At 43.7% G+C, this 13,566-nt stretch overlaps 1 protein-coding gene across 2 annotated transcripts in view; it reads left to right on the top strand.

The window, feature by feature from the left end:
- Positions 1-798: 798 nt before the first annotated feature.
- FNBP1L (formin binding protein 1 like) overlaps positions 799-13,566 on the top strand; it is a 194,076-nt gene continuing 181,308 nt past the window's right edge. For both annotated transcript variants that reach the window (XM_029618045.1, XM_029618044.1), the window contains exon 1: positions 799-1,021. In XM_029618045.1, the coding sequence (XP_029473905.1) occupies positions 998-1,021 (24 nt within the window). In that variant the 5' untranslated portion in view covers positions 799-997. The remainder of the gene's footprint in view (positions 1,022-13,566) is intronic.

Below are 13,566 nucleotides of genomic sequence, written 5' to 3'. Positions count from 1 at the left end.
CCTGAGGTGCCACAGGACACTAGAGGGAACTGAGCCTTAGACCTTCTGCCCCCTATTTTCCAACCTTGGGGGAGGAGGGAAGAGGGAGATGACAGGGGCCCACAACATCAACATCAACAGTACCTAGGGGCGCCAAAATCCTAAATTGCTTATGAAGTAAGCATTTTTCATATAAACATAAATAACAGAAAACATTTAGACCTCTAAGTACGTTTTCACTCGTTCATAATACAATTGTTCAGAACGTCCTGCTGTTTCCATTTCCTTGGCTTTATTCGCAACCCAAAGGTGCTTAACCCCCGATTAATATTACACAGAATAGGTCACAGGGAAAAAAAAAACCTGCACAATAAATATAAATATCGCAGACTGCCCATGATAAAACAGTTAGGGCTCATGACGCCTTGCCCTGTACATGGCATCCACAACACCAACGGTGACCTGGAAGGTAACAACGAAGTGCTTAGTGGGGGGGGGGGGGGGGCGGAGTTATAGTCCAGCATCGCGTTTACTTCCCCAAGACGCTGCGATGAGAAATGCAAGGCAGCTACTTCAGAAGCATCCGCAGCGCGGCCCCGCCCCCTCCGACTCCTTCTCTCAAGGTTGCCGTAGTAACGCGTCAGCTCCTCACGGGGGCGCCACTGACCCCTCCTCCCCCCCCCCCCAGCACCGCCCTAGAACCGCGACGCCCCCTCCCCCCTCTCCAATCCTCCAATATCCCAAGCTCCTCCTCGGCAGCCCGGGCACAGACTCTGGGAGCAGTTAGGGCGGTAGAGAAGTTGGGCGGGAGGAGCTGGAGCTGGGCAACAGGGGAGGGAAGGGGGAGGAGCTGCGCGAGAGAGGGAGCGAGCAGGAGTTGGGCGGCATAGGAGCGGACGAGGAAGGAGCCGAAAGGGAAGCTCAGAGTCCGGTCGTGCGTGCAGCCCAGCGGGATTTTGTCGCTCTCACCGCCGCTAGTTAGCAGTAGCCCCCTCCCCGGCGGGAGCTTCGGGCAGCCATGAACTGGGGATCGGAGCTGTGGGTGAGTGCTGCTCGGTGACCCTCCCTCCCGCTTGTTGTGGGCATTGTGCCTCGTTGCCTGGGTAAATGAATAGCGCCGCTCGCCCTTCTCGGCCGTGGGGCGGCTCCGCTGCTGCCTCTGGCGTTGGCAGAGGGGAGGTGGTGGGGGACCTGCCGGGAGATCGGAGCCCGCTTCCGTGCGCGTTGACCCCCGGGGAAGGCTGCAGGTGTGGTGGCGGGGAAGGCTTTTGTTAGGTTCAGGCTGTGGTCGGCGAGGCCGTTCACACCCATTTTGCGGCCGCCTGTGCGCTCTGTGTTGGGCTTTTTTTTTTTTTTTTTTTTTCCTAAGGTGGATCAGAGGTGCGGGAGCCCCGTCACCCTCCCGGCGATCAGCGCTGCTCCCCTTAGCCTGTCGGAGGTGATTCGGTCTTATGTCTCCGGCTCGAACAATGCCAAGCCGGGGGGAGGATGTGCAAAGAGCTCGGCGCAGCCCCGACTCTCGGGGAGGAGGAACCCTAGCCACAATCCGGAAACTAAAGTTAGGCAACGCCATCGGCCACCAGGCGCTCCTTGCTCTTACCGTATTTCTGAATGAATCGAAGCTTTCGGCGGGGGTGTGATTGTATGTTCATACACATTTACACACACAGGATCACTTCAGGGAATATCGCGGAAGGCATATTTTTCACCTAAAAGCAACGTCGTTGTGGGACGATAAGGATCTCTTAGCCCAGTTGCTCTTGCCTGTTGTCTTCCAGAACCTGCCCTATTTCTGGCCTGTCTCCTCCCTTGTGCTCTCTTTCGTGTATGCTTGTCGTTTGTCCCTGTTTTGGTTGCAAGTTAGTAATTATAAAAAGTGGCAGCGGTCTCTGGTAGAATAAATCTTTGAAATATTATTTATAGTTTGCAAGGTAAGGTCGTGTACTGTGACACTTTTCTTTTATTGTACACCTTGGCTATGGAAAAGGTAGATGGGTGGAGCCTGTTAAACAGAACATATGTGCTTTCAGAATGGGCTAGTACTTGAAAAATCACTTGAGCTTATATAATGGCAAGAAGCTCAGATGCATAAGATGTGAAGGCAATTATGCACAGCAGGGTGTGTGCGGAATGATTTCTACACACTGCTCCGAGTTAGCGAAGCAAAAAACAATCCCATCCACATTTTTTGCTTTTAAAATAGAAATCCATACTTTGAATCGGGAGCACATTGTGACGTCATTGGCCATTGCTAGTTACCTTGCCATTGGTTAGTTGGCTACGCTGCAGGGTTGCATTATGCTATCTGATGCTTGATTTTTATGTATTTGCGAAAAATAAAAATCACTTTATTTGTAAAAAGCTTTTACTTTCCACGGGGTATCTATCTTTTCAAATTCCAATCTGTAAATCGGGATATTCAGCTATGGCCGTTTGTGGTGTTTCATTTTAATGCTGGAGTGGTGTATTTTGAAGGGAAATCTTCCTCTGCCTACTGACAATTGTTTTTCTAAGGGGGCAGAAATATTTTGAACTGTTCCCGAAAATCCTGGCTACTTTACTTGCTCCTCAAGCAGAATAGAATAACTTTTCTAGTCTTCCTTCCTAGGAAAATAAGTGCTGCTGTCATACCTTTGAACATCGGTGCAAATCTAACTGGTTACTTCCCTGATGGGTGATCTACCAGGATATTTCTGAGATTTCCCACAGAGGTGGTAGGAGCTAAAACAATGACTGGTCAACTTGCTTGGGACAAACAGAAAGGGAAAGGCAGGAGGAACCCAGAGATAAATAGTCTGGCAGCATAGTAAAACAGGTATGGATGGGCAGACCTGTTTGAGCCACATGATCGCAGACGTGGTCTGCTACATTTCAGTGAGTGGTTTTAGGTCTAAGTAGAAAAGCAAATGTTCAAAGCTTTGTTTTGTGTATTTAGCTCACGCCTTTTCATTGGTAACTCAGGTTCAGGTACAGTAGTATTTTTACTTTGTACTTAGGATTTAGTATTCTTATTAGGACAACATAGGTTTATTGATTCTCCAGGCAGGATGCTGGGCTCAGTGGACATTGGACTGACCCAGCATGGCATTTCTCATCATGTACAAGTGTTGGTTCTGAGGAAAGTCATGGTACCTTTTTATTGAACAAACATGCATTTTCCAGATCATATAGTTCACTTTTTAGATGACATTTAGGGTCCCCAAAGCTCATGTCATACAATTTTTGGATAAGTCTTCTATTAGTCCAGGTAATGGTATGAAAACTTTATAGGCCATATTCAGAGAGAAGAGTTTTGGGGGGAATATTTTGTTGCAGCTATTTGTTGGGAGATGTTACATTACAAGCAGCAGTATTCATTGGAATGATTTTTATTTTTGTATAATAGTTATCAGGAAAATGTATTCCAAATATTTTGATATTTTTAAAAATTGCACTTTTAAAATATGCCTATACTGTTTAGTCAAATTCCCACTTCCACTTATGTGTCAGATTGCACACGTCAAGATGCTCTGTGCACTGGAAAAACCCTGCTGTGCTAGAATTATGCACCTGGCAGAAAAGTTTGAATTAGACCTTTATAAACCAAGGAAAAGAAATATCTTTTTTGAATTAATACTTCAGTTTCCTTGGTAATATGTTTTAAGTTGTCTTGAAATTCTGTAACATTCCTTCGGAATATTTTTATATAGGATGTTAAAGATGAATATTTAGTTACAAGCCACTGATGTGTATTTTGCCATTAATCATTGTGATTCATAAGAGTTTTCTGTGTATTAGTCTAGCTGCTCAGTGTTTTGGAGATTATAATTTAGGATTGTAAATTTAGGATAAATATGTACTTTGGTCCTTCCTACCAAACAAGTGGCCCCGCTGCAGTATACACTTGGTAGGGCATTTTCCATTGTGGAATGGTTTGCCGTGTAAGATCTGGCTTCAAAGTGATTTGATCTTGTATAAAGCTGTGAAAGCCTGGCTGTTTCAGCAGGTTGATGCATATCGCTTAAGACATATGGCAGATAGTTTTGAGTGTGTGTGTGGTTGAGGAGATAATATTATGTAGTAGAACAATGATTTTTAATTTGGGTTTATTTTAACTGTAGTTTGAATAACTTCATTTTTTTGTTTTTTGTAAACTGCAACTGGCCTCTGGTAGCAATGATAAATGTAGATTATAAATAAAATGTGAAACATTTTTTAGCATGATTTTATTTCTTGATAATTTACTTATACTCCCAATTATTGAAGAATTTAGAATGTGCGTACATTTTGAGCATTTTAAATTTAAAGTTGACACCCACACAAACCTTTTTGGTCAGTGAATTTGCAATAGAGATTGTATCACTTAAGCTCACCCCTGACCTTCCATGGTCACTCTACTGTTAGCTGCTGGGCAGCTCTTCCTCCTGCTGAAAATGCTCTTGATGTTGAAAGATTTCAGCTCATGCTCTGGCATTGGCAGTCACCCTTTTAGCAGTGGATTACGTGGGATTCAACCCACGTATGGAAAGAAGTAAACGAAAAGTAAGTGCATGTTTGTTCATATTGAAGGAATGAATTCCAAAACAGATTCTCCTCCTTCTACAGTTACGTCATCTTCCAAGACCAAGCTGAGCAGCAAAAGGGCCACAGGCTGGGGTAGACATTCAGAGGACTAAGGACCTTCTATGTACAGCAATCTTTTGATATACAGAAGAGAGACATTCCTGTCATTTTTTCAGTATATTGAAATTCTGTCAATCAGTTTCTCTCTTCCCATTGACTTCCGTTTATAAACCTGGCGATATGTTCCTATGGCCATCCAGTGAGGAACAGCTGTAATGCTCCTGTATAATAAAAAGTACCTCCTACAGGATATAAATTAGATTAGAACAGGTTTTTGTTTTACTAGTCACACCTGAGTTTTTGCTTCTTTTCATGTTTTGTTACTTCAGCGTTTTTCTTGCTTACCCTCACTGGGGAATCCGCTTCCCTGGCATCTTTGCTTTGCCCCTTATTGTTTTTATGTCTTCATTTTTTTTTCTTTCTATCACACTTTGCTTGTGATTTGTATCACCTTGTTTACATTTTTTTTTAAATAATTTTTTAAATAAAGATTCACCGTTAAGAGGAAATTTCTATAATGAGTTTTAACAGGCTGTATATTGAATTCAGGTCCCAAAATATACATTCTCTTTCTAGCAAAATTTTAAGTGATTTGCTGTTTAACAAGGGATTGCTGCACTAATCATTTTCCCTGTAACACAAAGAGCCTGGCTTATAACCCTTTATTCCATAGACTCCATGGCAGAATTTTTCTTATTAAATCAGGCTCACAATGGGAGAAATCCTTTAGCACACCTGGCCCCTAGTTTCCTTAGAATCACTGTTCTAGTTACCTGAAATGAGAGAAACTAATATGCTAGAAACCCTGCTTCCTAGTTCTTCTTCCCTTTGTTCTTTTCTCCTCTCCCCTCTGGCCAGTTTGAAAACAGGGCTGTGCTGTTCCTGTGTTTCAAGCATTAAGCACAAACAGGAAGTGCATCTCTCTTGTGCTGCTGTTCCCTCCTACTTCCGCTGCCTTCAAGATGCAGAAAGGGATGAGAGCGGCAGCACAGGGGGAGGAAAGAGCTTTCTGTCCTCCCCAGCAGATATGGAGCTGCTGCTGCTGGCTCCTTGGATTGCCATTAGATTTTGTGCACAGGCTGCATAAGATGGTGGATGGTCACGTGGGCTGGAGGGTTGAACACCCCCTTGTCTAATGTAATGTTTTTTTTTGTATTGCTGAGCTAGAGACCTGTGAACTGAGGGCCGGCCCAGACCTGGGAGCAAGGCTTCCAACTTATGGTCACCCGATTGCACCTCGAGGTGGCGCCAGGGCAGGAAGCAGCTCCCACTGCTGCAGATGAGCCATCCTTGTTTTTGCCTTATACTCTGCTGCAGCAGGGACAATAATAATCAATGGATGATTGAGGCACCAAAGGAAGGTCTCCTTCCCCATAGACCCACAGGAAGGCTGGAGGCACTCTCTCTTCCTCTCACTGATGAGTTGAGGGAAGGGCACACAGAACAAGCGACAGAGGAAAGTGGAGTTGGTGGTAAGAACTTGATGGGGACCTAGATAAAGGCTTTTTTTTGGGGGGGGGAGGGGTGTGTAGTGGCAGTTGGAGGAAAGTTCACTGGCAGGTTGGGGGCTTGGGGTTGTTTAGGAAGGGAAAGAGGGACTGCTTATCAAATAGTTCTGGGAAGGGGGGCTGGGGATTGTTTGGCAGAGGGGGAAGGGGTAGAAAGGACAGTGGAGTGGGGAAGGGAGAGAGGTCTAGGGATCAGAGAGGGGGATGAAAGGAGAGATCTGAGCATCAATGTGGGGAAGGGGTAGAGAGACCTGGGAATGGAGTCGGGTCGGGGAAGAAAGGGGAGAGGATGAAATGGAGGTGGGGGAGAGGGAGGAGAGAGGGGAGGATGGAGTGAAGAAGAAAGGAGACTGGGAATGGGGTGGGGAAAGGGTGAGAAGCTTGAGAGGGTCAGGGAAATTAGGCCTGGGAATGGTGTGGGAGGGGGATGAGTGGAGATGTGAGAGAAAAATGGTGACTAGAAAATGTTGCTGGCCACCAATATTTACATTTTGGAGCCCTGCCTGGGAATGCAGCTGGACATTACTTTGTTCTCATGAAGTCTTATTAATGACTTTTATATGGAAGCATTGTAACTTCCCTCTTTTTTTTCCAAGTGGTAATAGCTGTAGGGTGAATTATGACTACAGATAGTTATGTGATTGAACTGATAACCTGCTTTATGAATTCAATGGTTTTTAAGGGAAAAGAAGCTCACACCTTTTGTGAAGTGATCAATCATACTTACGCTGCTAAAGTAAAACTATTTATCATATTAAATCATGTATAGTTTTTTTTTTTTTTGTTCTACAGTGCATTTTCTGTACAAAGCACTGGTGTGGAAAATGAGCAAAACTCGTGTTATCTCCAAGACAACCTGCACTTGACAAATATGCAATACCAAACTAATTAACCCAGCTGGAAGACTGAGCCAGTTCACCTCACCCTTAGCGGTTCACAGTCGTGTAGAGATCCAGGACCTGTCGCATGGCATGAGGGAATCCAGCAACACCCTGGCAGGCAAATGACCAGGTTATCACAATCTCAAGGAAGCTAGAACCCAGAGGTGTCACAGATGTCTCTGTGAGGTGTGTTGGCAGGAACAGGGTAATGAAGGACTTTGGCTTGCCACAGTTCCAGCAAGAGAATAGTTGGCAAGTGTGGTTAATGGCGCAGGCTGTGCTGGGCAAGGCACTCGGTCTTAAGTTTGCTAGTTCATAGATTACTCCTGGGGGAATTCTGCGCCCAATAACTTAATTCTGCATATTTTATATTGGTCAAAATAACACAATTTACATGCATTGCTAAATAATAACTTTTTTCTGTATTAATTTAAAATGTAATTACTTAAAGATGCAGAATTTTTAAATATTTTGAGCAGAATTTCCCTAGAAATTCACTGTAAGTGTCCCTTCCACTCGCTTTCCCTATTCCTCTGGCCACTTTGCCCTCTCAGGCCCCCAACTCCTCTACCTGCCAGTATCTCTGCCCCTCACACAGGCTCTCTCTGTCCCTCCCTCTCTCACACACATGCTCCCCCTCTCTAGTACATATACAGGTTCCCTCACTCTTTCGCACGCACACATCCCCTCATACAGGGTCCCACTCTTGCATACACACCCACACAAGCTCCCTTTCTCTCTCACACATACATCCCCTCATACAGGGTCCCTCTCTCTCGCACACACACATCCCCTCATACAGGCTCCCTCACTCTTTCGCACGCACACATCCTCTCATACAGGGGCCCTCTCTTGCATACACCCACATAAGCTCCCTTTCTCATGCATACATCCTCACACAGGCTACCTATGACTCTCTCATGCATCCCTTCACACAGGCTCTCTCTCACACATACACAATCTCTTCACACAGGCTAGCACCCTCACATACACACAATCCCTTTTTCATACTCACATACTTCTTCCCAAACACCTCATATAGGGCCCCCTCTCTCTGGCACCCACACTCAAGCTCCCCCTCCCCTCTCACACGCACACACCCCTCTCGACACACATTCAATCTCACCGGTGCCGCCTTCTATGCCGTGAGCGAGCACGTACCGCGGTACGTGGGGGTCTTCATCTTTGCCCTAAATGGCGCACGCTCTGTGGTGCGCCGGGGCCTTCATCATCGCTGTAAATGGTGCACCGGGGCCTTCATCTTTGCTGCGAACGGCGCATGCTCTGTACGCAGCATGCCGGGGTCTCCTGCCATTTTCTGCGCCAAATTTCCGTGCGGGGGGATTCTACCCTCCGCAGTAGCGCAGAATTCCCCCCAGGGCTATCAGATGTAGTACACTGCAACAACTACAATTTCTGTTGGCAAGGCAGCTGCAAATCTGTAGTTCAGAGTCTTTCTCTGCTCAGAACTTCATTGCCTATTCAGTTCCATAAGATCCCGGTGTTGATCTTGATTGTATATCACCATCATCTATAGACACAGGATTGGTGGGATACTGATGACATCTTTAGAGTCCAGATGTATGTGAATGTTCTCACTGTTGGTAGTGAAGTTTATTAGTGGGCATTCGCTGAGCAGTACCCACTTCATAGCTGGCTTCATGGCTAGATATAGAGTTTCTACCAAAGACATGCTCATCAGTTTGTGTCTGAAGTGGACTAATACAAGGAGAGGTGTAGACAGATGTCTGATACAGAAGAACTGCAGTCTCTTCTCCTCCTTGTGATTTCACAGTCCCATATAAAGTTGCCAGGATCACATGGCTGAAGACTCCATCTTTGTATTGCTTAGGCCTGCCTCAGTCTGTGTGCGAGGCTGCAGGCTCGAGTTCACTTGGGCACATCTTTGTTTAGGGTGACTAGCTTCTCCCCCTATGAACCCTAGCATTCATCTGATTCTGGCCACTGCCTTTTCAGATTTCTTTTTTTACCTTGAGACAGCCATTATAACCCTGAGTTCTTGTTTGTAGGCAGGATTAGTGCATATCATTACCTCAGTCCTCATACAATGCTTGACGATATACACTTTTGCATCGAATTTTAGCTGCCAAATCCATCTCTCTTGAACAGAGCTACTCTTTGAACTTTCTTTGGTCACTCTCCATTGCTTTCTATTCCAACTGTCCACCTTTTTATAGACCAGTGATGAACTCCAGTCCTCGAGTGCCACAAACAGGCCAGGTTTTCAGGATATCCACAATGAATATGCATTAGAGAGATTTGCATACAATGGAAGCAGTGTCCTCCTTACTTCAGGAAAATTCAAAGCATGTTTGGCCAAGTAAATTGCACCCCTGTAGGTTCTGGTGCTGCTTAATTCAAGTCTTAGGCTATCCTTCTGCACTTATCAGTTTCAGTCCAGTGGACATTTACTTAGAATTCATGGAAATTACAATTAAATTACTTGTTGGGAAAGATAGCAGCAAGGTATTTTTTTTTTTTTTATATAAAGGAGCTTATGTTTATGGCATTCTTGGTAAGTGGGTCTTCTTAGCTCAACCTCCAGTTGCTTCTAAACCAGAGGATAGTTTTATGTTAAGACTGACCCTTGTGTATTGCAAATTGAATCTGAGGTTTTTCTTAACTATAGAAAGAAAAAGAGAAGATATGCAAGGCAAGTGATGTTTCTGCATAGTGGAATACAGTAGTGAATATAAATAACATGTGCGCATGATTATATAAAGAACCATGAAAGGGGGAATTCAAATCACAAGAAAGGGAAATACCCTTGACAGGATTGCTAGGTCAGTATGTGGATATGTTTTGTGATTTTAAACCAAGTAAAACAAAATAATTTGGTAATGATACTCATTTCCTGTGAGAAGAGTCTCAATGTTCTTAATGCCTGCTCTGCATAATTGCATCAGTGGTCACTCTTTGAATTCCCTCCATGATCTAAATCCGTGATACTGTAGTATGTTTGCATTGCTTAGCACAGTAGATGAGTCTACAGATCCTTGATGGTCATGAGCCGAGGAAAATGGAGTATTAGTTGTTTTATTTGGTGCATTGATCTCCCACAATTTTAATTTCAATGTTAACCGAAGGATTTGTTTTTATAAAACATTACGGTGTAGAGACCTAATCGAGCTAATTCTGAAAAAACTGAGTTTTATAAATGGCACAATGCTGGGTTTTATTTTATTTTTTTTGGGGGGGGGGTTGTAAAATATATATTTTAGATACTGTGGTTATGGTTGGTGGAGATTTACTTCTGCTGTATTACATTTAATTTTTGCAAGGTATGATTGTTTTAAAATATGGCTTTCTGAACCTGTCCTGGGGATCAGTTGCATATTCATTGTGGATATCCTGAAAACCTGACTGGCTCTGGGGTCTCCAGGACAAGTTTGGGAAGCCCTGGTTTACGATCTGGATCCTTGTATCAAGGCAGAGGTGGCCAGCTCTGGTCCTTAAGAGCCACAAACAAGTCTCGTTTTCAGGAGATCTACAATGAATATGCAGAACCATCTCATGCATATTCCTTGTGGATGTCCTGAAAACCTAGCCTTGAGGACTAGAGCGTGAGAAACTGAGTGACAACTTGAGGGAATGTTTGTGAGAAGTTGGCCTTAGAAAATATGGAGTTGTGTTGCGATGTATTTTTGACACACATTTTTCTAAGGGACCAGTGTAATGTTATCGCAAGTGTTTAATGTGCATAAACTAGAAATGTGTGATGGAGGTAGGGGTTTCATAAAAATGCAGAAGTAAGCCCACTATGTATACTAAGCAAGTTGAAATGTGTAGTGCAATGTTAAATGCATTGGAACCCATTGCCTGGTTGGGAGCTCTCCTTTCTGGTGGCTCGAGCGGAAGGACAAATTGTACTCTCTTATTCTGCTGATTTTGTTGGATTAGTTTGGAAACCCTTTGCTGATTTCAGATGAGTTAAAACACTGTGTGTAAGTGTGTGTGTGTGTGTATCTGGAAGAAAGCAATCTGAATCTGCTTGACCACAGCCTGGGTATGTAACTAGAGAGTAATCGTGAGCTTGTTGAATCTCTGCTGCTGTTAGACTTGGTGAACTTGCCCAGTCTCCGTTCTCCATTCATGGCTTTTAATCCTCGCAGAAGGCCAGACGTCGTGAATATTACTTGTTTTCCTGCGTCACAGTTAACACAGCCACCAAGTTGGTGGAAAGGCAGGGTGCAAGCCATCACTTGCCATTTATTTCTACTTAGGCAGGTCAGATTGTGGATTTTGGTGGTGATAAATACCTGTATCTGCAAAATAGTGTGGAACCTCCAGTTTCTGACTGTACAAAGAAAGATGACCTCGTGGTTTAGTAATTATTGCTCTTCTGAGTGGAAGCACGGAACATCCATGCCTGCAGATTTCATGTACAGTGCTAAGTGAAAGTTTGTGAATCCAAAATATAATTACAAGTTCTTACCATGCTACCCTTGTTTAATTGAAATCAATCTTATGCAATAAAAAAAGCTATAAATGAAACAATTTTGTGTTTCTTGAGACAATACTATATGAAATAGGAATCAAAACACTAATTCAAAATATGTGTGTTTGAAATAGTACGTTTTAAGGTTCTTAACAGTTTTTAAACACTGCATAATGCTGTTCAGAATATATTTGCACTGCTGCCATTGTCTACTCCCTTCCATGCACTCTAAGATCACAAGGAGCAGTGCTCTTGGCAATACCATCTATAAAAATAGTTTGGTTAATAGAGAATCGCAGAAGTGGATTTGCGGTGGCTGTCCCTCTCCCATGGAATACCCTTCCTGCTAAACTTCATTTCAAGGAATGTTATTTGACTTCTGAAAAGAAAGTGAGCTTTCTTGTTTGAACAGGTGTTTTCATTTTTCATTGTTTAAACTTTATAAGAACATTTGATTAGTGTGTGTTTAATCTATTTCTTATGTATTTGTGTTTGTGAGGTATTTTGTTGTATTCTAAAGTTTTTATTTTAGCATGCTATACCACACTTAGAACAAAACGTCTGCCTCTGCAGGCTTTACAAAATTTTAAATTAATTAAAATAAGTGAACCCCTAGTTTCCTTAGCAAAATTAAGAATCAGAGGTTTACATAATTAACAATTTAAACCTGTATGACTGAGTTTAGGCACCTATTCTAAATAAAGATCCAATAGATTTTGAGTTTGGTGTTTACTATCAAAGTTAGTGACATCGGAGGTCACAATGAAAAGAAATTTCAGAGCATCTCTGAAACCGGGTAGATGATATTCATGCCTATACTGGGTTACAAGACCATTTCTAAACATTTGGGGCTCTATCTATCCACTGTCGGTCTAAAAAATGCAGTGGTTAAAGACTGCAGTGACTCTACTCAGGGATGATCACCCTAAGAGTAAGCAGGAAAATCCTCCATGAAGTCACAAAGAACCCCAGCTTAACATCGGCTGTGGCTGATGTGAGGGTTCATGTGTCAGCCCTTAGGAAAAAAATGGAAGGACAATAGGATAGCGTGGAAGAAACCACTACTCTCTGGAAAGAATATTGCTCCTACCTCAGGTTCACCAAAGAGCACCTGGATGACCCACCAGACTTCTGGAATAATATCCTCTGGACAGATAAGTCAAAAATTGAACTTTCTGGTCACAATAACAAATGTGCCTTCTGAAGTAAGAACCTCGACTTGACTATCAAGCATGGTGGTGGTGGTGGTGGTGGTATCATAATGTGGGGCTGCCTTGTTGCATCAAGAGCTGGATGGATTGCCATCATTGATGGAACCATGAGTCGGTTTTGTTAGCAAATTCTAGAGGGGAATATCAAGTTATCTATCTGTGAGCTGAAGCTGAGCTGAAAATGGGTCATGCAACAAGTCCACAACACTGGATTTTGAAGCAAATCTGCTACAGAATGGCTGAAGAAGAGATTTCACATTTTGGATTGCTTACGGGTAATAGGAGAGACCAATCAACAATTGCAGGAAACAGTTTTGGGGGAGGTTAGGCTGAGAGGAGCAAGGGGATCGGCTGAGGAGGGGGGTTCCTGTGTGTGAGTAGGGACTGCGAGAAGGGTGGTGTCAGTGTGTGTGCTAAAGGGGACTGGGAGAAGGGCAGTGTGTGAGAGAAGGGATCTGTGCTTGTGTATAGGTGTGTGAGATGGGGGCTCCCTCACATCCTGGAATCTTTATTCTTTCCTCCTCTCCTCTCTCTCCCTCTGCTTCCCAATTCCCCAGACTCTGATCTAAGCAGGAGAGAGACCTTGGAGTGATAGTGTCTAACGATCTAAAGTCGGTGAAACAATGTGACAAGGAGATAGCTAAAGCCAGACGAATGCTGGGCTGCATAGAGAGAGGAATATCTAGTAAGAGAAAGGAAGTTATGATCCCCTTGTACAGGGCCTTTTGGTGAGGCCTCACCTGGAGTACTGTGCTCAGTTCTGGAGACCGTATCTCCAAAGGGACAGAGACAGGATGGAGGCGGTCCAGAGAAGGGTGACCAAAAAGGTGGATGGTCTTCATAAAATGACTTATGAGGAGAGATTAAAGAACCTAAATATGTATACCCTAGAGGAAAGGAGGAGCAGAGGTGATATGATACAGACT

Source organism: Rhinatrema bivittatum, chromosome 10 (assembly GCF_901001135.1).
Source record: "Rhinatrema bivittatum chromosome 10, aRhiBiv1.1, whole genome shotgun sequence".
Taxonomy (NCBI): domain Eukaryota; kingdom Metazoa; phylum Chordata; class Amphibia; order Gymnophiona; family Rhinatrematidae; genus Rhinatrema; species Rhinatrema bivittatum.
The sequence above is the reverse complement of the archived record's forward strand: the minus strand, read 5'-3'. Positions and strand labels throughout refer to the sequence as shown.